The sequence below is a fragment of the Bos grunniens genome, chromosome 11, assembly GCF_055505025.1.
Source record: "Bos grunniens cultivar Pamir isolate PY7600 chromosome 11, Bosgru_T2T1.0, whole genome shotgun sequence".
NCBI classification, from domain to species: Eukaryota; Metazoa; Chordata; class Mammalia; order Artiodactyla; family Bovidae; genus Bos; species Bos grunniens.
The window spans coordinates 58,641,805-58,666,722 of record NC_141175.1 but is presented as its reverse complement, the minus strand read 5'-3'; the positions used below and the strand labels follow the sequence as shown (position 1 = coordinate 58,666,722).

General features: G+C 51.4%; 1 protein-coding gene across 3 annotated transcripts in view; it reads right to left on the bottom strand.

Moving 5' to 3' along the window:
* Positions 1–948: 948 nt before the first annotated feature.
* Positions 949–24,918, bottom strand: part of ATOH8 (atonal bHLH transcription factor 8) — a 42,356-nt gene continuing 18,386 nt past the window's right edge. For 2 of the 3 annotated variants that reach the window (XR_015136783.1, XM_086326547.1), the window contains one exon: positions 949–1,989. Coding sequence is in view for 1 of the 3 variants with exons in the window: in XM_086326547.1 (XP_086182673.1) it covers positions 1,984–1,989 (6 nt within the window). In the remaining 2 variants the exon portion in view is untranslated. Of the gene's footprint in view, positions 1,990–2,471; positions 2,627–24,918 lie in introns of all 3 variants that reach the window. The other variant, XR_015136782.1, reaches the window with a different exon arrangement.

Here is a 24,918-nt window from a genome sequence, read left to right as displayed (position 1 = left end):
TAATAACCTCCTTAGGTGATTCTAATCTCTTTTGAGGGCTGAAGACTTCTCTGCATAGAAAGTTCTTCTTCCGTTCCTCTGCTCAGAAAACTCCTATTCATCCTTCAAGACCTCTGCCCCTCCTACAGCCCTCCACACTGACATTCCTTTCAGAGTTCTTTTCTTATTACCCCTCCCCCATCCCCAGGAGGGCTTCCCTGGTGACTCAGTTTGTAAACAATCCAATCCACCTGCAATGCAGGAGACCACCTGCAGCACAGGAGACCAGGGTTTGATCCCTAGGTCGGGAAGTTCCCCTGGAGAAGGAAATGGCAACCCACTCTAGTATTCTTGCCTGGAGAGAGGAGCAAGAGAGAGAGGAGCAATTCCATGGAGAGAGGAGCCTGGTGAGCTAGAGCCCATGGGGTCACAAGAATTGGAAACGTCTGAGCAACTAAACCACAACCCAACCACCCCTGCTGGGCTATTCTGTCCCATTCAAGGCCCACTGCAGCGCACAGATGGGACAAAGCCATGCCAAGACCTTGAGCCGGAACTGGCTTATAGGGCTGGAAAGGTGTTAACAGCACAGGCTTTGGAGTGAGGCCACCGTGTGAGACCTGGCTTTGTCACTGACCTGCCCTTCTCCTTCTGTATTCAGGTTCCTCATCTGTACAACAGGATAAAAAATTCAGTCCCCACCTTATAAACTCACGGTATGGAGTAAATACGGTACAAGCAGAGAAAGCTCCTCACGTGTTCCTGACCTGGCCTCCTGGTCACTAGTCTAGGCCAAGGCCATGGCGAAGGTCCCACCCCACCCCGTCACACACACACACACACACACACACACACACACACATTCATTCACACACTGTTCATTTCTGAAGCACTCTCAACCTCTTTCCTCCCCCTGACTGACCGGCCAAAGTCCTGGTCACCCACAGAGTCCATCAACACAAGCAAGTGTTTTCTTTACACATTGGGGCTTTTACTTCAATTTGAAGCAGATGGTTGAGCACAGATGTGAACAGCTTTGGCCTTGTGAGCACAAGGAAAGAACAGGCCTTGGCTTTGAACATGCCTTCCTCCCCACGTTACTGGCCCATTCCCCTGGTCCCTTCCTCTCCTCTGCCCCCCTGCACAACCGTCACAGACCACTGGCCTCCAGGCAGGGCACCCTCTCGTGTGTCCTGTCAGGAGGGCGGGCCCCTGGCAAGGAGTGGCTGGCCAGGCCAGCTGGGGGCAGGTCACCTCGAGGCAAGTCCCGGGGCTGGGGTATGGGTGCTGCTCCCCCTACATACTCACTTCTCATGATGCTGAGGGCCCAAGAAGGAGCCTGGGCCCAGGGAACATGGAAAATCAAGGTCAGAGGCCTGGGCATCCAGTGGGAGGGAGAGAGGGGCTGGGATCTCAGATCCCACTCCCCACAGGCACCCCCAGCCTCCCTCTCACAGCCCCTAGAAGATGTATCTTGGGTCCAGCCAGCTCAGGGCCAAGTGGAGAAAGACAGCTCCGGATCATGTCTGAAGTCACCAAACATCCATCTCTTCCATGAGTTCCTAGTGGAAATGTTGACTTGTCTTTGGCCTGAGATGGGACCCGGGCAACACGAGGAGCAAAGGTCACAGAGCCACAGTGTGGCTTTTCACCATGGGGTCCTCTCACCCCCAGTTTGTTCAGTGTCCCTGTTGAATCTTTGGCAATGAATTTCTGCAGCCAGAAGGACGGTGGGCCTCAGGCCCGGGCAAGGCGAAGACTTTGCTCTCCCCACCCCACCGGGCAGAGAGCAAAGTGCAAAGTCACCGTAGAGTGGCTGGGGGTGGGGGTGTGGGAGAGGGTGTTAGGGAGGCAGGCTAGCTCTTGTCCTGAGAGGAGGTGGTCTGAGCATCCGGTGGCATCTTAGAGAGGAAGACGAGGCTGGACTTGGCAAGCTCACCTTCTCCTCAAGCTTGACTTGGAAGGAGGGCCCACAGCAGCATCCTCAGGCGAGCCCATGGCTGGTCACTCCTGAAGGAATCAGCCAATGGGAGGAAAGGGATAAATTAGGAGGATAGGATTAACATATATGCACCATATATAAAACAGATAATCAACAAGGACCTACTGTATAGCACAGGGAACTCTACTCAGTACTTTGTAATAACCTATATGGAAAATGAATCTGAAAAAGAATAGGTATATGTATATGTATAATTAATCACTTTGCTGCACACCTGAAACTAACACAGGAGGCAGTCTCTTGCACTGCAGGCAGATTCTTCACCAGCTGAGCCACCAGGGAAGCTCCCACATCAAACACACTCCAATACAAAAAAAAAAAGCTAAGAAACAAACAAAAAGTAAAATAGCTAAGCTAAAAGGATATATTGTATGGTGCAGGAAATATAACCAATATTTTATAATAACTTTAAATGGAATATAATCTATAAAATTTTTGATTCACTATATTATACAACTGAAAATAATATAGTATTTTAAATCAACTATACCTCAACAAACAAAAAGAAACAACCAACGGGGATGTCCTGGTGGTCCAGTGGCTGAGACTCCTTGCTCCCAGTGCAAGGGGCCCAGGTTCCATCCCTGATCAGGGAACTGGATACCACATGCCACAACTAAAGGTCCCACGTGCTGCAACCGAGACCTGGCACAGCCAAATAAACAAATTTTAAAAAAAAGAAAAGAAGCAACCAATGGTCAGAAGCACCCCCCCACACACACACTGGTCCTAACTCCAGAAGGCCAGCCTGCACCAGGTGCCAGCGCCCGCGGCACCTGCTCTTACTTACCCTCACGGCTGCTCCAGGAAGGACCCATATGGCTCAGGCAGGGGCTGCATCTTGAAGGGTTCAGTAAGGGATGGAGCCACCATTTGGACCCAGGACTGGCTGCCACCAGAGCCCACAGTGTCCCCTTACTCCCCACCCCACCCCCACTGCATTTTAGAACCACTGCTGATTGAGCTGGCCTTCCCAGGTGGCGCCAGTGGTAAAGAACCCACCTGCCAATGCAGGAGACACAGGAGACATAGGTTTGATCCCTGGGTCGGGAAGATCCCCTGGAGGAGGGCATGGCAACCCACTCCAGTATTCTTGCCTAGAGAATGCCATGGACAGAGGAGCTTGGTGGGCTACAGTCCATGGGGTCACAGAGCGTAAGACAAGATTGAATTGACTCAGCACACATGCTGATTTAGTAGGTTTGGGGGATGGGAGGGGGTGTAGCAGGTAGAAGGAGCTCAGGGACCCTTGGTCCTGATACCCAGGTGTGACCTACAATCCCCAGGTCACACCTCCAAGGAATGTTAGAGTCAGCCCTGCCCCTGCTCACAGGAACGGCATCCTCACCTCCTTCTCCCCACATCCTTCAGACAAGATACTACACCAGCAGCCAGGAGGCCGACTCTAGGTGCAGCCCATCCCCCCACCAGCTAGGCCTCAGTGTTCTTATCTATAAAATGACAGTGTCTTCATCTAGTGGAAATAAGTGAATTCTGACCTTGAAATTCTAATGTAGAAAACAGATGAGCATGGTTCTGGTCTATTTGAATCAGGAGAGGGTGCGGGACACAGAGAGAAGGGGACCCAGAGTCTACAGTATTGCTTCCAACGTGGAGCCTGGTGAAGACTCTGAGAACTCGGGTGCTTTGGGGCAAATTGGAAAACCCTTAGCTTAGACCATCTTTCAGTCCCTTGCAATCCTGACCTTCAGAAACTTCTCTCTGGCCACTGAACTTGCTGTTGCTCATGAGAAAACTGACCAAAGGGTAGGATTTGCTATAGGAAGGGATAGGAGATGGGGAGAGGTCATAGGGGCTGCCAGGGCTTTAGCTTTGGAGGGAGATCAGAGCTGATGGGGAGGCTCTTCGGGGCTCCAAGTCCACCTAAGAACACTCAGGAGAACAACCATCCCTTAACTGGGCACGCAAACCCCTAGCAAAGCAGTGCCAAATACCTCTCTCTTGCTTCTTGAAACAACCCTGAACAAACAGCTAAGCACTTATTTTTGGAACAGAACAGCTGTCAGGCACCTCCGACGTGCCAGGGAACCTTCTCACATCCCCCATCTCAGAGGTAAGTGCTACCTACGAGTTGGCGGCACCAGCATTTGAACCCTGATCAGTGCTGTTTATCCTAACACACGAAGGCAACTCCTGCTGAAAGGGAGGCTTGGGGAGCCAGGCTGGAGCCAAACCACGAGGCTGGAGGGGCTGCTAACCACAGGCCCCGGTGAGCCTCAGGCCTGGGCGGCCGATGGGCAGGCGGCCAAGGTAGAGGCTGGGGCAAGGCTGGAAGCGGGGTCCAGGGAGGGTGAGGGACCTCCGCCAGGAGGAGGGAGTGTCCTCCGGCTAATAGAGGCTAAGACAGGGGTAAAAGGAAAAGTGAGAGGAGGGAGCATCTTGATGTGGTGAGTTCGGGCTCACATTCTCCGAGCCCATGGTGTGTGCTGGCCCCAGCAGGAATCTGCTTTTTGTTACTGAGTCTGAAGAGGAGGATTAAGAAGCGGAAAGGAAACCCGTGGGGATGGCACTGGGTCTGTGGTCCACGTGGTGATTTACAGCCGCGTCATCCCGGCGCTGGCTGCCTGGGCGGGCCGGCCGAGGACTGGCCCTGAGTTCCTCCCTTGCTCAGTCTGCCTGCGGTCAGAAAAGGCGCGCGAGGCTGGGGCAGCTGGAGCCGGCCCACTGGCTGCTCTGTCAAGGCGCGGCTGCCCAGCCGGGCTCTGCCCCAAGCCATTGCTGGGCTCTCAGACTCCACGGAAGCCATGGCTACCACCAGCCCAAGGCCTGACCTTCAGTTCTCAACCCCACCCTTTCCCTCGCGTCTATACTGGACCTGCCTTCCACCACCCACCTTGGACCAGGAATCCCACACATAACATCATCCATCCAAGGAAGCCTTATGTCAACTGGGGCGTGGCGGGAGAAACAATGGGAAGTCTTAGGTGCCAAGACCTTTTCTGCAAATAACCAGCTGTGTGACCTTGGGAAGCTGACACTCCCTGTCTATGATTTAATTCCTTCACCTGTATGGCAAGTACAAGTCCATGCACGTGGATAAGCATTCCCCAGAGGGTTGTTCTGCAGAGAATGAGCCAGGTGAGGCATATCCCATGAGTCTTGGAAACATCACAGACCTTGGCCCCATCTTGGAAGTCACTGTATGGGCTTCCCTGGTGTCTCAGCTGATAAAGAGTCTGCCTGCAATGCAGGAGACCCAGGTTCGATCCCTGGGTCAGGAAGATCCCCTGGAGAAATTCACAGTATATATGGACATATTAAAAGCCCTGAAAAATCCTGCAGTCAAGAAATGTGTATGGTTTTATTTACCCAGCATTTTCTTTTGATTGTGTGATTGTGAGTGCATTGAGAGGAGAAGAAACTCATTCCAATCTTTCCATTATTCAAGGCTACCCAAGGGGCTTCCCTGTGGTTCAGTGGTAAAGAATCTGCCCACCAATGCAGGAGACATGAGTTTGATCCTTGGGTTGGGAAGATCCCCTGGAGGAGGAAATGGCAACCCACTCTAGTATTCTTGCCTGGGAAATCCCATGGAAGAATCCCATGGAGAAGTCTGATGGGCTAAAGTCCATTGGGTCCCAAAGAGTCTGACATGACTTAGCGGCTAAACAACAATGAAAGGGCATTTCAGGGAGGCTGGAGGAAAGTCTCAGGAAAGCTTGCAAACCTCAAGGGGCAATCTATGTCCCTTCCCTCCAGGTGCCCTGCCAACCACATCATTCGGCCACATCCAGGCCCTGCTTCTTTACTGCCTGTCTCACCATCGACCCAGTCTCTCAACGTCCCCACCCCAAATGCCCAGTGAAGGCAGGCAATTGGTCCAGCCTCAGTCAGATTTCTTACCATGGACCCATCAGCTGTGGCTTAAAGATAGAAGACAAATCTACCTATGCCATCCCTTCAGAAGAGGCAAGGTGTGTGTATAGGTGTGTGTACACATGTACACATGCAAGCATAATTGCAAATACATAGGAGAGGGTTGGGGTTACTCTCCACTGTGACAACCACACCACAGACTCCTTCTTACGTAACCCCTGGCCACATCCTGCTCCAGGTGAGAAATACAGCTTGCATCCCATCCAGCTCTGGACTTTTTGTGAGTGGTTGTTTCCACTGCAGCCAAGGCTCTGGGTGTGGCTGGGTAAGGGTTTCGTGGTCCTGAGGAGCCCCCTACATGGTCCCTCAACAAGGAAGATGCCCTTTAAATACAGGTTCTGCCTCTCACTAACATTGTTGTTCAGTTGCTCAGTCATGTTTGACTCTTTGCAACTCTGGTCTGCAGCACGCCAGGCCTCCCTGTCCTTCACTGTCTCCTGGAGTTTGTTCAAACTCATGTCCATTGAGTCGATGGTACCATCCAACTATCTCATCCTCTGTCACTCCTTCTCTTGCCCTCAATCTTGCCCAGCATCAAGGTCTTTTCCAATGAGTTGGCTCTTCACATCAGGTGGCCAAAGTATTGGAGCTTCAGCATCAGTCCTTTCAATGAATATTCAGGGTTTATGTCCTTTAGGATTGACTGGTTTGACCTCCTGGCTATCCAAGGGACTCTGAAGAGTCTTCTCCAACACTACAGTTCAAAAGCATCAAAAAGTCTTACTACCGTAAACTTTAAAAATGACTAGACAAGATCCCTCCCAGGTCCCTTTCAGCAGGTCTGATGTGTGGAGTCCGATTGAGGTGATTTGGTCAGTGTGACAAAGTGGCTGTGTTTATCACATTCAGGAATCACCTTTTTTTTTTTTTTTTTGGCCACACCTCACAGCTTGTAGGATCTTAGTTCCCCAAGCAAGGATAGAACCTGCAACCTCAGAGGTGAAAGTGCAGAGTCCTAACCACTGGACTGCCAGGGAAGTTCCAGAAATCATCTTTTGATTGTTCACTCATTTGTGGTCGGAACATCAGCTCCACAGGGCCAGGGATGTGGTCTGTTTTGTTGGCGGTTGTAGCCTCAGGGCCTAAAACAGTCTGGACACACAGTAGCATCTCAATAAATATTTGCTATTTGTTGACCACGTGAATAAATATTTCCAATCACTGCCTTTTTATTTAATGTAGCGATTATGTGCCACAGGTAGGTTTCCTATTTCAAATGTGTCACTGGACATTTTGGCTAACTGTGCCTATAACCGTTGTGAATTCAGGAACTGTATTGCATCTTTCTGCTTTTGTTCACTTCCAATTTTTAAATTTCTAATTATACTCCTCTGCTTACTAAGTTTGTCTCTGGCTTTAAGTGGATTGGTTTCCTCAGAGTAATTTTATCACTGTAGGCCATTTAAAAAAATTATTATTTCTGCCTGTAAGTTGTTTTACCTTTCAAGTTCATTTTCAGTCACTTTACTTACTTAACCATGTTTCACTGTTTTCAAATTACACATTTTTTCTATAGATAAGCAATTTGGATACAGCCTTTTATAAGCAGAAAAAGGCATCATATGGTAATGAAACCCTGAGGTTTTTTTTTTTTTTTTATGGTTTGTCCTTAAAGGAGCAGTCAGATTGCAAGTGTTATTTTAACACTAAAATATGAAAGACAGGGACTTCCCTGACAGTCCATGCTTCTAACGCAGGGGGAGTGGGTTCAATCCCTGGTTGGGGGACTAAGATCCCACAGGCTGCATGGTGCAGCCAAAACATGAAAAAAAAAAAAAAAAAAAGAAAGAAGAATGAGGCTTCCCTGGTGACTCAGTGGTAAAGAATCCACCTCCCAATGTCCCGATGTAGGAGACGTGGGTTCTATCCCTGCTCTGGGAAGGTTGCATATGCTGTGGAGCAACTAAGCCCATGAAGCACAACTCTCAAGCCTGTGCTCTAGAGCCGCGCTCTGCAACAGCAGAAGGCACTGCAGTGAGAAGCCTGGGCATGGAGACTAGAGAGTGGCCCCCACTTGCCACAACTAGAAAAAGCCCAAACACAGCCACAAAGACCCAGGGCAAGCAAAAACTTTTCAAATTTATTAACTAATTTTTAAAAAATACTAAAAAATATTGAGACAAACGAGGGGCATCAGAGATGTATTTTGCAAGACCCACACTATCAGGCATTATTTTACTTTCATCTTTTTTTGGGGGGGGTGGGGGGTGCCAGGGAAAGCTGAGCTACACAGCTTGTGGGATCTTAGTTCTCTGACCAGGGATTGAACCCAGCCCTTGGCAGTGAAAGTGCCAAGTCCTAACCACTGGACTGCCAGGAAATTCCCTATCTTTCACTTTTATGTAAACCAATATGTAGGCTAAAAGTGGATTTTGTGTTTGGTTCTAAATGCTGAATGCTAGGTTTCATCTTGGCCTTAAAGTCAGTGGGGCTCTGGGGCCATGGGCAGGCTGGTTGATCTCTCAAAGTCTCAGTTTACCCATCTTTAAAATGAGCACAGTAATAGTACCCACCTTTAGGTCAGTTGCAAAGAATCAATGGGACAAGGGAGCCACATGTGCCCAACAGGGTCTGACCCACAGTTGAAGCACCAGTTCCCTACAAAGAGCTGGGTCCTTGGGGTGACTCACAGGTGTTTGAAAACATAAAATGGTATCATAGGCTGAAAAGTCTCAAAACAAGTAACCAGAAATAGTCACAAGGAACCAACTGCCATCTTGGCCAGAAACATCCAGAACAGGAAGCAATAAATCCGTGCGTGCATGCTTAGACGCTTCAGTCAAGTCCAACTCTGCAACCCTATGGACTACAGCCTGCCAGGCTCCTCTGTCCATGGGATTCTCCAGGCAAGAATTCTGGAGTGGGTTGCCATTCCATTCTCCACGGTATCTTCCTGATTCAGGGATCAAACCCACGTCTCTTATGTCTCCTGCATTGGTAGGCGGGTTCTTTACTTACTAGCACCACCCGGGAATCCCAAGATGGTGTGTGTGCTAAGTTGCTTCAATAAGCACAATTTTTAAATTACCGAGATCACATTCACAACGAATAAACAAGTGAAATGTGGTATATTCATACGAAAGAATATTACTCAGCCATAAAAAGGCAGAAAGTACTGACACGTGACAGAACGTGGGTAAACCTTGAAAACAGTACACTAGGTGAAAGGATCCAGACACAGATGTTCAAGTATTATATGATTCCATGCACATGCAATGTCCATAACAGGGAAATCTATAGATCTGTGGTTGCCCAGAACTGGGAAGGAGACAGGGACTGCCAAAGCTTATGGGGTCTCTTCTGGAGCGGATAAAAATGGTCTAAATTGGGGGTTTCCATGCAGATGTGACAGTTGGACTGTGAAGAAGGCTGAGTGCCAAAGAATTGATGCTTTTGAACTGTGGTGTTGGAGAAGACTCTTGAGAGTCCCTTGGACTGCAAGGAGATTCAACCAGTCCATTCTGAAGGAGATCAGCCCTGGGAGTTCTTTGGAAGGAATGATGCTAAAGCTGAAACTCCAGTACTTTGGCCACCTCATGCGAAGAGTTGACTCATTGGAAAAGACTCTGATGCTGGGAGGGATTGGGGGCAGGAGAAGGGGACGACAGAGGATGAGATGGCTGGATGGCATCACTGACTCGATGGACGTGAGTCTGAGTGAACTCTGGGAGTTGGTGATGGACAGGGAGGCCTGGTGTGCTGCGATTCATGGGGTCACAAAGAGTCGGACACGACTGAGCGACTGATCTGATCTGATCTGATCTGATGGTGGTCCAGTGGTTAAGACTCCACACTGCCAACGCAGGGGGCCCTGGGAGTTCTACTCCTGGTCAGGGAACTAGATCCCACAACTAAAGATGCTGAAAGTGAAAAAGTGAAGTCACTCAGTCGTGTCCGACTCTTTGAGACCCCGTGGACTGTAACCCACCAGGCTCCTCCGTCCATGGGAAAAGATGCTGAGGCCGCACTAAAAAGAAAAAAGATCCCACATGCTGCAAAGCACACGGCAATAAATATCCAGCGGGCTGCAATGAAGAGCCAGTGCAACCAAATATTAACAGAAAAAAGGGGGCAAGAAAGAAAATGCTCTGAATCGGTTGTGTTGATGGCCACATTTTAGTGAAAATCCTAGAATCTATTGGATTGTAAGCTTTAAATGGGTAAAGTATAATCTCAATAAAACCATTAAAACTTCCGTACATGCATAGATAGTACAGGTTAATTGTAGAAAACTTAAAAAACACAGGCAACTAAACAGAAGAAAACCATTGAAGTCACCTCCCCCTCTCCACCCAGAGAAACCATGCTAGCTATAGGTGATTGCTCTTTCACACGCTTTTCCTTTTCTTTTCCTAGTTTTTTTTCCTTACTATTTCCATTTAAATTTTATTTATTTCTTTTATTTTTGTCTACCCTGGATCTTCGTTGCTGCATGGGCTACTCTCTGGTTGTGCTGCATGGGCTTCCCTTTATGGTCGCTTCTCTTGTTGTGGGGCACAAGCTTTAGGGTTGTGACACCCAGGCTTAGCCACCCTGAGGCAGGTGGAATCTTCCCAGACCAGGAATAGAATCTATATCCCCTGCATCGCAAGGTGGATTCTGAACCACGGGACAACCAGGGAAGTCTTAAGGTGGCTCAGTGGTAAAGAATCCGCCTGTCAAGCAGGAGACACAAGTTCGATTCATGGATCAGGAAATCCCCTGGAGGAGGAAATGGCAACCCACTCCAGTATTCCCGCCTGGGAAATCCTATGGACAGAGGTGCCTGGCAGGCTACAGTCCGTGGGGTCGCAAAGAGTTGGTCACGACTTAGTGACTAAACCACCACCACCACAGTTGATTTACAATGTTGTATTAATTTCAGGTATACAGCAAAGTGATTCTCATATATATATATATATATATATATACACATATATATTCTTTTTCAGATTCTTTTCCATTGTAGATTATTACAAGATATTGAATATAGTTCTCTGTGCTATATGTCCTTACTATTTATTGCATACAGCAGTGTGTATATGTTAATTCCAAACTCCCAATTTATCCCTTCCCATTGTTTTCCCTGTTAGTAGCCATAAGCTTGCTTTCTATGTCTGTGAGTCTGTTTCCGTTTTGTAAATAACTTTGCTTGTATCACTTTTGGATTCCACCTATAAGTGATATTAAATGATATTTGTCTTTCCCTGTCTAACTTACTTCACTCAGTATGATACTCTCTAGGTCCACACATCCACACACTTTTCCTGTGCTTAGGCAGACCTGTATCAGATTTCTTGGGAGTGAAATCAGCTTGCACAAGCTGTACCGCAAGCGGGTGTTTGTGTTTTCTCGAACATTCCAGCCCATTCATCTTTGCATTTGGCAGACCTGCTTCCACATCTCCAAGGGGCCTGGCTCTGCTGAGGTTATTCTGGGCACATGCAGAGGCCTGGGCTTCTGGCCTCCAAATTTCCCAGGGAACTGGAAGCAGGTATGGCTCAGCCCACCCCTAGCGCCTCCTGCCTCGCCTGGCCTGGGCGCCACGGGTGACAGGCAGGAAATTTATGAGCAGTTGGAGCTGGCTGCTGTTTGCTGAGGGCGGGAACATGGTGTGAATCAAGGATCACACTGTGTCCTGGCTGGGAGGACTCTCAAGGTCTTAGAGCTGCAAAGTGATGGCCAGAGCCCCTTGTGAGCCGGAGGACTCCACCTAGGGACCGTGAACTGGGGGAGGAAATCCACTTACTCAACAAAGATTTATTGAGTTCCTTCTGAGTGTCAGCTCTGTGACAGGCACTGGAGTTAGAGGCCCTGCCCTGGGGCAGCTTATAATCTAACCCCAGGGCAAAGCTGAAACCACCTGTGGTTTAGTCGCTAAGTCATGTTCGACTCTTGGAGACCCCGTAAACTGTAGCCTGCCAGGCTTCTCTGTCTGTGGGATTTTCCAGGCAAGAATACTGGAATGGGTTGCCATGTCCTTCTCCAGGGGAATCTTCCCCACCCAGGGATCAAACCTAGGTCTCCGGCATTGCAGGTGGATTCTTTACCAACTGAGCTATCAGGGAAGCCCACTTGAAACCACTGTTGCTGGTAAATGCTGTCTAGGCACCTTTCCCCTGTCCCACCAAGCTGCTCACCAGAGGAGTGAATTCAATTGTCAGGGGCCCTGGGCTGTAGGATGCTGTGACTGCCTGTGATACAAGGAGGCCAGGTCCGGAGCATGGCTCAGTCCAGAAGTCCAAACTCCTTGCTGCTGGGACTTTTCCTGGTGGTCCAGTGGCTAAGACACAGTGCTCCCATGCAGAGGCCCTGGGTTCAATCCCCGGTCAGGGAATTGGATTCCATATGTCGCAACTGAAAGTTCACATGTCACAACTAAAGGTCCTGCCTGCTGCGATGAAGATAAAAGATCCTGGTGCCTCAACTAAGACCCAGCACAGCCAAATAAATAGATACATATTTAAAAAAATAAATAAGCCTCTTCGGATTGAGGCTAATGGATGTGTTCAGACCTCAGGGTCAGTCAAGCACATACGGAAGAACTTTCCTAGTGGTAAGAAACAACAAGGGTTACTGTGCTAAGTACAGAGGATCCCCCCTGGGCTAAGATGCTAGAGAACTGGGACGCAGGTACCAGGACCAGCTCTGAGACATCCCCATGCAGTCCCCCGGTCCCCTGTTCTGGTTACAGCCTAGCTTCCAGTTATTCCTGCCCACAGAAACAGAGACTCCAGGAAGGTGGGGTTCTGCTGGTCGCTGTGTCCCCAGTTCAGACAATGAGGGCTCCAGATCCACCTCACTGCAGGCTGGGGACATGTGTTTCCCTTTGAAGCCTCCAAGAGCTTCATGCCGACTTCTTCTCTCTCCCCTGTGCTCAACTTATGGTTGGCACAACTGCCATCGCCTGCCCACTCACCCCACACAGTGCCACCATGAGCTCCTGAAAGAGGGGGCCAGGTCGTCCTCGGCTCCCTGTCCCCTCAGAGCTGGGGACAGAAGTCAGTGAATCCATTGACAGAGGCCTCGTCTGGAGCCCACTACACTCCTTTGCTGTTGTACGGCCCTTGGGAGGTGGCTGTTGTTGTTCCCATTTTGCAGATAGGAAAATGGAGGCCCTAGGTCACACACTAGGATGCAGCAGAGCAAAGCAGAGCCCTAAGCCCCTACAAGGTTCAGCTTCTTCACCAGCAAAAAGGACTAGAAAGTCCCCAAGCCATCCACCCAGCTGCTACCTCCCTGGTTCTAAGGAAATCTCAGCCTTCATCTACTGGGGCCTAAGTGAAGGTGGCTGACCGTGGGAGGCCTGGCACTCCCAGAGTCAGGCCAGCACTAGGAGGGAGCCCATGGTCCTTCAGGGAACCGGCAGGGAGACCAGGCCCCACCATGCCAATCCCTTCTTGTGCTGCAGACCACTCTCTCTGGTGACCAGGCTCTGCCTCTGTCTCCATACTCAGCCTGTGTGTCTCTGTGCCAACTCTCTCTTGACCGCCCCTCTGTCTCTCTCTCCAAGTCCCTCAGCCTGTCTGTCTTTCTTGGCCCCCATCCCACCCCACCCCACAGTACAGGGCGAGGGTCAAGCTGGCCTGGGTGAGGCCTGAGCCCCAGCTGCTGCAGCCTCCCATCTGCTTCCCATCCTGGGAGAGTGTCCAGCCAACTCCACTTGGCTGCACACTGCTCTTCCAGACCCCAGAAGCACAAGGAGCCCCTGACCTTGCCCCACAGACAGGCTGGAGGGGAGCAGACAGCTGGGCAGTCAGGTGGCCCAGCCAGGTGAGGAAGGTCCTGCTCCCTGGAAGCTTCCCATGGGCCCTGACTCATGACTCCCACACAATCCACCATCAACACTACACTCACACACACACACACACACACATATACACACACACACACATACATCCCCAACCACAGTGTCAGGGATCCCCAGGGCTTAAGATCGCTCCCCACCACCCTTCTGCACATCTCCGGTCTCCCCTCCCCAATCCTTATAGCAAATTGACAGCAGGAGTGATAGGGCACCAGCCAGATAAGCCAATGCATGCCAAAGTGCCAGCCTGCAAACCTTTGCAAAGCCCACAGCCTGCAAGCCTTTGCAAAGCCCACAGCATGTCTTCAGGAGACCCTTGGTAAGAGTCTAGCTGTTTCAGGATGCGTGAAGGCAATAATGGGGTGGCTGGGAGAAGCCATGAGGCCCCGGACAACCCAAATAACCAAATGATTTCTGTAAAAACAGTGTCCAAACCCATCCTCTGGCCCTTCCCATTGTCCGTAAGCCCCTTATATCTAGACTCTGAAGCTACCATGGGATCCAGGGAGTGTTGGGGCAGCTCTGATCAGGGCCCTTTACTCACCACCACCTTGACTATCAGTGACACCACAGAGGTTCCAGGAAGAAAAATGAATGTTTCACCCACACATGTACACACACACACTTAAATGCACACAGCAACACTCCCGAACGCACACCCACCCCCACTGAGAGGCAAGGCAGCACGGAGGTTAAATGTTCCGGCTATGGCATCAGACGGACCCTGTGTGAAGCCTTACTTCCCCATTCTACCAGCTGCGTGAATCTGAGCAGTTACTTAACCTCTCTGTGCCTCTGTTTCTCCACCTATAAAAGGGTAATAATAGTAGTCTACAGTCTGAGGTTGAAGAGAGGATTAAAGAACACAATGGCTGGACTTCCTTGGTGATCCAGCAGTTAAGAATCTGCCTCCCAGTGCAGGGCACACAAGTTCAATCCCTGGTCCAGGAAGATCCCATGTGCCTTGGGGCAACTAAGCCCATGCGGCACAATTACTGAAGCCCGTGTGCCTAGAGCCTGTGCTCCGAAACAAGAGAAGCCACTGCAGTGAGAAGCCCGTGGACCACGGCAAAGAGTAGCCCCGCTTGCTGCAGCTAGAGAAAGCCAGTGTGCAGCAATGAAGACTCACCCAGCACAGCCAAAAATTAATTACTTTTAAAAAAAGAACACAATGGCTGGGAAGCCAAGCCCTTAGCGCCAGGCAGCCACGTGTCAGTGCGCACGTGTGTATGCATGTGTCTCCCCCATTTGCACGCCAGTTGACCACAACAGGAACTGTGTCTCCCCATCAGGTGACCAGGGCTCCACTGGGGGCACCAAGGAGATGCCCATGGGACATCGTGGAGGACTGCTGGAAACAGCTCACTTGCTTGGACTTCCACACTTCTATTCATTTGGGGAACACTTATTGAGTGTTCAGACCATGCCAGGCTCCATTCAGAGCACGTGAGTGTCCCGCAGTGAGCAAAACAGACAAGGACCACCCCCCTCACCCACCCAAGAGAAGCAGCCCCCGAGCTGAAGTGAGTTTCCCTAGAGAAAGGAAGCGCGTGTTTTCTGTGCCCGAATGGCTTGGACAGGTCCCAGTTCTTGATAATTGATGCACTTCCCTGCATTCTCCGTCCGATGCTACTGGATGTACTTTGGCTTCCTCTTGACAACTCAAGGTCAAGCCCGGAGAACATCAGCCTACAGAAGACCCTCCAGGTCCCGGAGGCTTCTGGGCTCTTTACCCTGACACTGAATGGCTCCATGCCTCCTGGCTCTTCTGAGCCTCTGGTGTTGCTCTTTTTGTTCTTCTGTTTCTTCCCACGCCATCAGACCACTGGCTGTGGTTCTGGGGGCTCTCACTGCACCTGCTCCAGAGCTGGCCTCCCAGCCGTTTCTGCCCAGCTGCTCTGACCTGGGACACCAGGGAGTCATGCTTATAAGAGCTGTGCGCAGACAGCACAGTGGGCTCAGAAGCAGGGCTCCCCTGTGAACTTTCCTGTCTGGTCTCTGTGTCACTTACCCCGAGCTCCAAAGGGTGGGGTCTTTGTCAGTTTTGTCCCCCAAAGTAACCCAGTACCTAGGACAATTCCTAGCACATAGTAGGAGTTCATTTGTTCTTGAAGGAGAAAGAGGGATGATTTGAAAGAATAGCATTGAAACATATAAGTACCATATGCAAAATAGATGACCAGTGTGAGTTTGATGTATGAAGCAGGGCACCCAAAGCCAGTGCTCTGGGACAACCTAGAGGGATGGGGTGGGGAGGGAGGCGGGAGGGGTGTTCAGGATCGGGGGGACACATGCATATCTGTAGTCAATTCAAGTTGATGTATGGCAAAAACCATCACAATATCGTGAAGTAATTATCTTCCAATTTAAATAAATAAAATTTTAAAAACTATTTATTTTTAAATGAATGTAAAGAGTCCTTCAAGCTTGCTTCATCTTTTTGTCCCCATATACAGATACAATAAATGACGAACCACAAATGGATACCACAAATGTATGTGTATAGCTGAGTCCCTTCTCTGTTCACCACAAACTCTCACAATGCTGTTAATGGGCTATACCCCAATACAAAATAAAAAGGTTAAAGTTTGAAGAAAAATAAAAGAACTACTGCATGTAGTGGGTTGGCCAAAAAGTTTGCTCAGGTTTTTCTCCACGATCTTACAGGAAAACTGCTGAACTTTTTGGTCAACCCAATGTGTGCAGAGGAGGAGGGTTCTGCCCCTGGGTGCACAGGGCTAAACCTTTGCAAATAAGTGCACTGGCTGCCACCCACAGCCTCTGTGTGTGTGGTATGGTGCTGGTGGGGAAGGATGTCAGGAATGCCTCGCTGTCCTGAGGGCGGAAGCAGAGTAGTTCTCAGTAACACCTTGTCAGTGCTCCCCGGGCTGTGGGTGGGGTCACTGGGCTGCCCCTGTGCGCCCAGCTGCCTGGCTCTACCCTGCCTGCTACAATGGAACCCCCTCTAAGGCTCCTGATCCCTCGGGAAAAGGGGGAGATTTGAAACCTATAAGTTCCAGGCATCTCCCCAGTGCCGGAACTCAGCCTACCACGTGTGAGGCCCTCCATCTGATTCTGGCAGATAGTGACTACTTATGCCCAGCAAACCTGTGCATGTGTGCACACACAGCAGAGGGGCAGACCTGGTGTCCACTGCCTAGCAACCCAGGGTAAGTCACCGGATGGGGAGGGGACATGTGGGCTCCCTCTGCCCACCTCTGTAATGGACAGCAGTGACCTCTAGGAACACCAATGACTAACAAGCTCATCCAGCTGAGAGGCCCTCTCATGGCCATCATTACCTTGAACCCTCCTCACCCGTGGACATCTCTAGCCATGTCTTACAAAGAAAGCGAAGCTTGGAGAGCCCAAGGCGACAGAGCTCCCAAGTGGCTGGGCTGAGACTCAGACCCCAGCCCCCCAGCATGGGGCCCTGCACTGCCAGACCTCTCACCTTGGGAGAATAGGGGCCACTGATGGTCTAGACTCAGGAGTGCCTGTTTCACAGAAGTGGATGAGCCTTCCTAAGTCTTGCCCGGCCACCCAGCTGGATAGCCCTTGGTGACTTCACCCCCCTAAGTCCCAGCCTCCTCATCTAGCTCCGTTAGAAATGTGGGTTTCAGGAGGTCACCGCAGGACTAAAGAGGAAAAGGAGTGTGAGAGGCTCTGCACAATGAAAAGCACTTGCAGACTGATGAGGCCACCAGTGGCCTGGCCCAGCCACCTGGGCTCTCTGGGCCTCAGTGCTGCGCAGTGGAAATGGGGCTGCTTCCATGCTCAGTCGCTTCAGTCATGCCCAGCTCTTTGCGACCCCATGCAGTGTAGCCAGCCAGGCTCCTCTGTCCACAGTATTCTCCAGACAAGAATACTGGAATGGGTTGCCATTTCCTTCTCCAGGGGATCTTCCCGGTCCAGGGATTGAACCTGCATCTCCTGCATTGGCAGGCAGGTTCTTTACCACTAGCACCACCTGGGCTACCGGCCCTCAATTTGGGGAGCTGCAGTGAGGAATGGTAAATTCATAGAGATGAGGTTCTGGTACTGTGGTTAAGGTTATGACACTGTTTAGCCTCACTGGGAAGAAAATCACTCTGTCAGAACTCCAGGATCAACTTTTGAGAAATTAGCCACGTGGCTGTTGACCTGGCTGCCCTCCCAACTGACAGGACCTGATGTCCTCCTCTGTTTCAGGGAGAGCACTCCCTCTTTCAGCCTGGGTAAGGGATGTCCGGGAAGGATTGACTGAACTGGTGAGGGGGCAAAAGCTCTTACTGGCAAGGTCCTGCCCTGCCTTGGATGTAGTGTGTGGATGAAGTACTCAGTGCTGTGGCAGCCATTGTGTAGCCATGAGGTACAGACCAAAAATGAAGCCTGAAGTCTTAGCATCACCGGATCCTGGGAGCCAGGGAATAGTTACATCCCTTCACCTTTCCTAAGTGTGAGAAACAGGAGCCCTGTTAGTTTAAACTGCTGCTTGAGGAGTTTTTGTGATCTAAAATACAAAGCTTTTCTTACTGATTCAAGCCAACAAGAGCCAGAATTCTCCAAACAGGAGCCTGGGAGGAGCCCAGGGGCACTTCTGTGTCTGTGTCTTGAAACCCCTAGTTCATTCTTCCTAGAGTCTTAGCCTTCAGCCCAGGAACATTCAGGCCCAGATGTGTGGATTTTCATGGAAGGAATGCTGTGCATTATTTAGTGGCTTCCTATGGGGCTTCCCTGGTGGCTCAGATGTTAAAGAACCTGCCTTTAATATGGGAAATCTGGGTTTGATTCCTGGGTTGGGAAGATCTCCTGGAGAAGGGAATGGCAACCCACCCCATATTCTTGCATGGAGAATTCCATGGACAGAGGAGCTTAGCAGGCTACAGTCCATGGGGTTGCAAAAAATCAGACATGACTGAGCGACTAACACACACACACACATGTGCCAGGAGCTGGGACACAAAGATGAAAGGGCTCACAGTCTAGCTAGAGAAGTACATTAAACATACACTGTGTAATGTAATGTAGTACAGAGTTTTTGTTTTTTTTTTAATTGGGGTAAAATCGCTTTACAATGTTGTGTCAGTTTCTGCTATACAATGAAGTTAGCCAGCTATATGTATACATATATCCTCTCCCTCTTGAACTTCCCTTCCATACCACCCCTATCCCACCCCTCTAGGTCATCACGGAGTACCGAGCTGAGCTCCCTGTTATATAGCAGCTTCCCATTAGCTGTCTACTTTACACATGGTAGTGTCTATATGTCAATCCACAGTATAGAGCTTTAATATCACATAATTTATCAGGTAACAAATTATGTAAAATACAATATAATGACAAAAAATGAGCTCTAAAATATTACACAATAGAGGGTCACATAATATAATATGTTCTATCATACCTTCATAGTGTATCACAGGATGCTTGCCTGAATTAGACTCTACTCACCCCTATGTAAGGGCATGGAAGTGGCCGTGCTGCTTTGGGGCCCTGAGGAGGCTGCGGTGGGGGTCAGAGAGGGCTTCCAGGAGGAGCTGAGCCTTCCAGCACGAGCAGGAGGTAGCCAGACAGACAGCAGAGAAGGGCATTCCAGGCAGAAGGGACAGTATGAGCACAGAGGCCAAAAATAGCCCCTCTGGGTGAGGAGTTCCATGTGGCTAGAGTGTAAATTGGGATACCCAGAGTGACCGGCTGGAGCCAGGTCACTTGGGGGGAGGGGCAGGTGCCTGTGGGAAGCCCCCGAAGGGTCCCAAGCGGAACAGGGAGGCTGTCACACCTGGCTCTCAGCAGAGCTGCAGGGAGGGGCTCAGGTGGGAATGAATCGAGCCAGGGAGGAGCTGGGCAGTGGGGCCCCAGGTAGCCGTGAAGTCTGGGCAGAGAATGAACACCTTGAAGGTGTGAGAGGCTCCCTACTTCACCCTCTAGAAACATTTACACCAGGAGGTCAAGGAAGGCAGCGATCTATACTTTCCCCTAGAACAGGTCTGCCTCCGGTCTGTGGGGGCAGGAAGAAAAAGGATGACCAGCTTGAGGACAGGTGGGGAACCAGGGCCTGCTGGCACTCCCTGTGCCTGGCTGTCCATCATATCAGGGGCAGGGGCTCAAGGCTGGGCAGTGGGCAGGACAGGCCTGGTCACTCCAGTGGGAGGGCAGTCTTGCCCCCCTGCCCCCTGCCTGTCCCTGGTCCTCTCGAAGCCCCTGGGCTAGAAAGCAGGCTCTGGTCACTGGATAGACCCCACATCATCACCAGAGGCCTGGGGCCAATGGCCACCAGTCCTTCCCTCGTCCCTCCTCAACTTCGGCCCCACAAAGACCAGGAGACACAGGAGGAAAGGCAGAGTTCACAAAATAATTCCACATCCTTTGTGCCATTGATCCCTGGAAAGATAGGGAGGCAGGCTGGCATCTCCCGGATAAGACAATGGAGCTAAGCCACCAGTCGCACAGCCCCCAGGGCAAAGCTGAGACCAGCCTCAGCGTCCAGACCACACACCTCAGGCCTCAGCAGAGATGGGGGAAATCAGCCCACACCTAGCCCTTCGGATCAGGAGATCAACTGCCCTGACATTGTGATAAATCTCAATATTTTGTCCTGCAGAGCTGCCATCTCTCCAAGTGAAAATGGGCAGAGAGGAGAAAGGTGTTAAGTACCCACCTGAGGAAAGTGCAGATGAGAGAAAAGTGAAAGTGTGGTCACTCGGTCGGGTCCGACTCTTTGCTACCCCATAGACTGTAGCCTGCCAGGCTCTGCTGTCCATGGGATTCTCCACCAAGAATCCTGGAGTGAGGAACCATTCCCTTCTCCAGATCTTCCTGAGCCAGAGATTGAACCTGTGTCTCCTGCATTGGCAGGCGGGTTCTTTTACTGTCTTAGCCCAAGTGCAGATGAAATGCCCTCCAGAGCCAGAGCCTCAGCTGTTGTAGGAAGAGCCGACAACCCATAGCAGTATGGAAGACAGGTTTTTTCCACTGCTGGGGTGAGGGGTGGCTGAGTTTCTGGGTCTCGCGGAATAGGGTGGGGGGCAGGCAAGGAATAAAGGTTGGTAGGACTTGAGAGAGGAAAGAGGAAGCCCCCAGTTCCCTGCCCCTGACCTGTGACACCCCCATGCCATCACCAGCATCTGACACCTGGGGAGGGGTCCCTGTCCCCACCTCCACCTGGAACCCTGGGCCTGACTCTCAGCTACTCCTCAAGGGTCCAGAGGGGTCTGAGGGAGGCAGACAGGCCTTGCCCTCTCCTCTCCTCCCCAGTGCGGGCCTCCCAGTGGCCAGTACTCCCCCAGCACCCCAAGGGCCCCCGATGACCCTCCCAGGAGGCGCCCAAATTCCAGGCAGACATCTCCCAGAAGTTTCTGGCAGCGGCAGCAGTTCTTAAAAAAGGCTTCATGTCATACTGCAATCAGCCAAGGAGCCCAGCACTGGGCGTTTCATTAATGCCACGCTTCTCCCTAAGCGTCTCCTTCTGATGAGCTGGTGGGGGTCTCTGCACCCTCTCTGCCCTCCACCCTTCCTCCAGTTTACGATTTTCTCCTGCACCATGCCCTCCAGGGCACCTTCTTCCTGCCCTGTCTCCTCCAGCCAAGGTTTTACAAAAACAGTCACTTCTAACCATCCCTAATTTTAACAGCTTAGAGAACAGGAAAAAAAAAAAAAAAACAGTCGGGCATCGTCCAGGAGACTTAATGAGGTGGCCTTCAGGCACCTCGGAGGAGCAAGAAAAGTCACAACTGGTGCAAGAAGAGGAAGAAACAACATTAAAAGCAAACAAGGGGAAACGAAATAAAAAGCAGAGATAAAGAGTCGGGAGAAAACAGCGGCGCCTGAGAAACAGGGATTCCAGCCGCCAACTTTTACGGCGTCCAGCCCTGTTATTCATAAGCGAGTTTCCTCTCTCACAAAGGACCTTTTGCACGGTTTTCCCTGCTGCCTCCAAACCAGCTGCTCGCGCTGTTGTATCGTGAGTGATGATGAGGCTCTGAAAGGGTTTTTTGGGAACAGATGGCCAGGGGAGAGCTGGGGAATGTGCCAGCAGAGGGCTGGGCGGGCTGCCAAGCCCTGCGGTGACTGAGTGCTTGGGCTTCCAGCTCGCGTGCTTTCCCTGCCCTCTGCCCTCCGTGGCGCCAGCAGGCCTTCCCAGCGAGCGCTCGGAACATCTGGAGTCTGGGGCTGCCAGGAGGGGGGGCCGCGGCGGCCGGGCGGGGGACCCTGTGTTCCAGCGGAGCTCCCAGGGCTTCGCCACCAGGCCTGCCTCGCGGAACAGCTAATCAAAACCACAGCGCCCGAATGGGAACCAGGCGCGCTCCCAGCTGCAGCCAGAGGCCGCCGGGCGACTTAACCCGGTGTCAGGCCTCGCTGGCGGCGGCGGCGCTGGGGGGCGCGGGGAGGGTGGGGGTGGATCGGGGCTGCTGACACCCCCACCCCCAGACCAACCCACCCCCCTTCACCCCCAGCGGCGGAGGGCTATTGGCTCCCTGAGGCTAAATGGAGTTTACACGCGCTGCAGTTGCAGCCGGGCTGCTTACATAAGAGCTGTTGCTCCCCTCACCCACACCACAAGGTCCTGTACCCCCATTTGCTGGGGGTCTCCCGGGGCATGGGCCACCCTGCTGGGCAGTACGTGGACTTTAGGGCCCTGCTGTCCGCAGGAGCTGAATGAAACCCTAGGAGACTGGAATCAAAGAAACAAAGCGGCTCCACTGCTTCTAGCGCAAGACCTTGGGCAAGTTACCGCACTTCTCGTGGTCTCAGTTTCCCCTCCGTGCAACGGGGGAAGTGGTGCCAAAGTGCAAGGTTAGCAAAAGGGGTAGAGATAAAGTATGGGAGGTGCTTGGCACCCAATGGGAACTCTCCACGCAGTCAGTGTGGTCTTTGGTATTGGTGGTGGTGTTCAGTCACTCAGTCATGTCCAACTCTTTTGTGACCCCCATATTCTGTAGCCCACCAGGCTCCTCTGTCCATGGGAATTCCCAGACAAGAATACTGGAGTGGGTTGCCATTTCCTTCTCCAGGGGATCTTCCCGACTCAGGGATTGAACCTACATCTCCTGCTTGGCAGGCGGATACTTTTACTGCTGAGCCACCAGGGTGAGTCTGTTTAATAGCATTGCTGCTGCTAAGTTGCTTCAGTCGTGTCCGACTCTGTGAAACCCCATAGACGGCAGCCCACCAGGCTCCTCTGTCCATGGGATTCTCCAGGCAAGAACACTGGAGTGGGTTGCCATTTCCTCCTCCAATGCATGAAAGTGAAAAGTGAAAGTGAAGTCGCTCAGTCGTGTCCAACTCTTAGCGACCCCATGGACTGCAGCCTACCAGGCTCCTCCGTCCATGGGATTTTCCAGGCAAGAGTACTGGAGTGGGGTGCCATTGCCTTCTCCATTATTGCTTGTTCTTTGGTATGAACCCATGAACTTTGAAAGCCCATGAGTTTCTGGGCTGGTGAGATGCTCACCCCTTTTAAGGATGCAGGGCCAGAGCTCTGCCCTGAGCGCTGGACAAACAGGAATCCCCCATTTAAAATGATTTGCCCTCGGCTACCTTGGGCTGGTCATTCATCCATTCTCGGCACTGCCTGTTCCTGAGATGATCCTTCCTGGGGTTCCATATGAAGCTGTTACCTTGGAGCTGTAAATTCATGAGATTTCCTTCCTGGCACTGAGAAAAGGCCAGCCCTTTCTCCTATGGGATGTTGTTGAAGCCTTCCAGCAAGGCGGCAAGGAAGGTATGGAAGCTCTCTCTTTACACATGTGAGAACGGGGGCTCAGAGAAGTTAGGTAACACACCCAAGGTCACACAGGCAGAAAGTACCAGCGCCAGGACTCGAACCCAGGTCTGCAGAGCCAAAGCCTACTCTTCGCCTACTTTGTGGTCTTGCCAAGGATCTCCCTGTTGTATGTGCCTTAAAGTTAATGACAGCAGCACAGAAACTTAAAAGAACTGTAGGGTTCTCTCAACTGAACCCCCACCTATAGCATCCTGGACGGGGGACCACCAAGTCTTTCAAGGGGTTTCCAGGGTGTACCCTGGATCAAAGCGGTGCTCCAGGGGCTTCTCTGAGAGGTAGTGGCTTAAGCATCAGAGGGGACTTTCCGCGGTCTCTGTGATTTTCTGAGTGGAAGACTTTGCTTCTTTCTCACCGTCAGAGACCCTGAGTTTTCATTCGCACACAGTGTAGTGGGGAGGAGGGTGGGGGTCTGTGAGTGAGGGGAGAGGAGGGGAGGAAGTGAAGGGAGTGTGAAAGGAGAGGGGAAAGCAGCGCCCCAGCCTCTCCCCTACCTCGGGACCACCCAGGGAACATCAGACGGCCACGTCCTGCGTTCCAGGGCAGCCAGCTCCAGCCTAACCTGGGAGGCTCCCTGCCCAAACGAGCCCTCCAGCCCAGTGCCTGCCAGCCCTGTAGACTCACGGTGTCAAATGTGAGAGGGGAAACAGCAGCTGAGAGAATGCTCCACGTTAGAACAAACAGCTGGCGACAAACGTCTATGTAATTGGAATGCCAGAAAAAATAAATTGCATCCATTTTTATGACGAGAAGGGAATTTGATGGTGGTTTCCCACCCACCCCCCTTCTTTCTCAGCAGAGAGGGGCTCCATGGACTTTCAAAGCACATGGTATTTAACTCAGTAACATGGCCCAGAGGATGTAGAAATAGAACCTCCTCTCACCACCCCATTTCCATTCAGGGGGCAGGACAGGGAAGGGGCAGGGGGCCCCCCCGGGCACCTCTTACTGGCCAGTTCCTTAGGCCTCTGAGCCTCGGATTCATTGTTCCTGGGACAACACCAGGCTTCCCAGATAGCACTAATGGTAAAGAACCCGACTGCCGATGCAGGAGACATAAGAGATGTGGGTTCGATCCCTGGGCTGGGAAGATGCCTTGGAGGAGGGCATGGCAACCCATTCCAATATTCTTGCCTGGAGAATCCCATAGACAGAGGAGCCTGGTGGGCTACAGTCCACAGGGTTGCAAAGAGTTGGACATGACTGAAGCGACAGCATTCACGCGCAGGGGACAACACCAGTCTCCACCTTGAAGGGATGGGGGGAGGGAGGAGTCAATGGGGTGATCCGTCGGAAGTACTAAACACCCAGCACTACGCTTAGCGTGTGAACCAGGCTCTAAGAACGTCAGGTATTGTCAGTATTCTTGTGGTGCACTGGGGTCCCAACAGTCTCTGTGAGTGATTTTCAAATCTGTGTGAAATGCCTGTGATGGGCAGAGGGGATGGGAGCAAAACACATTTAGTCATTTAGATAGTCAAGGGGCTGAAG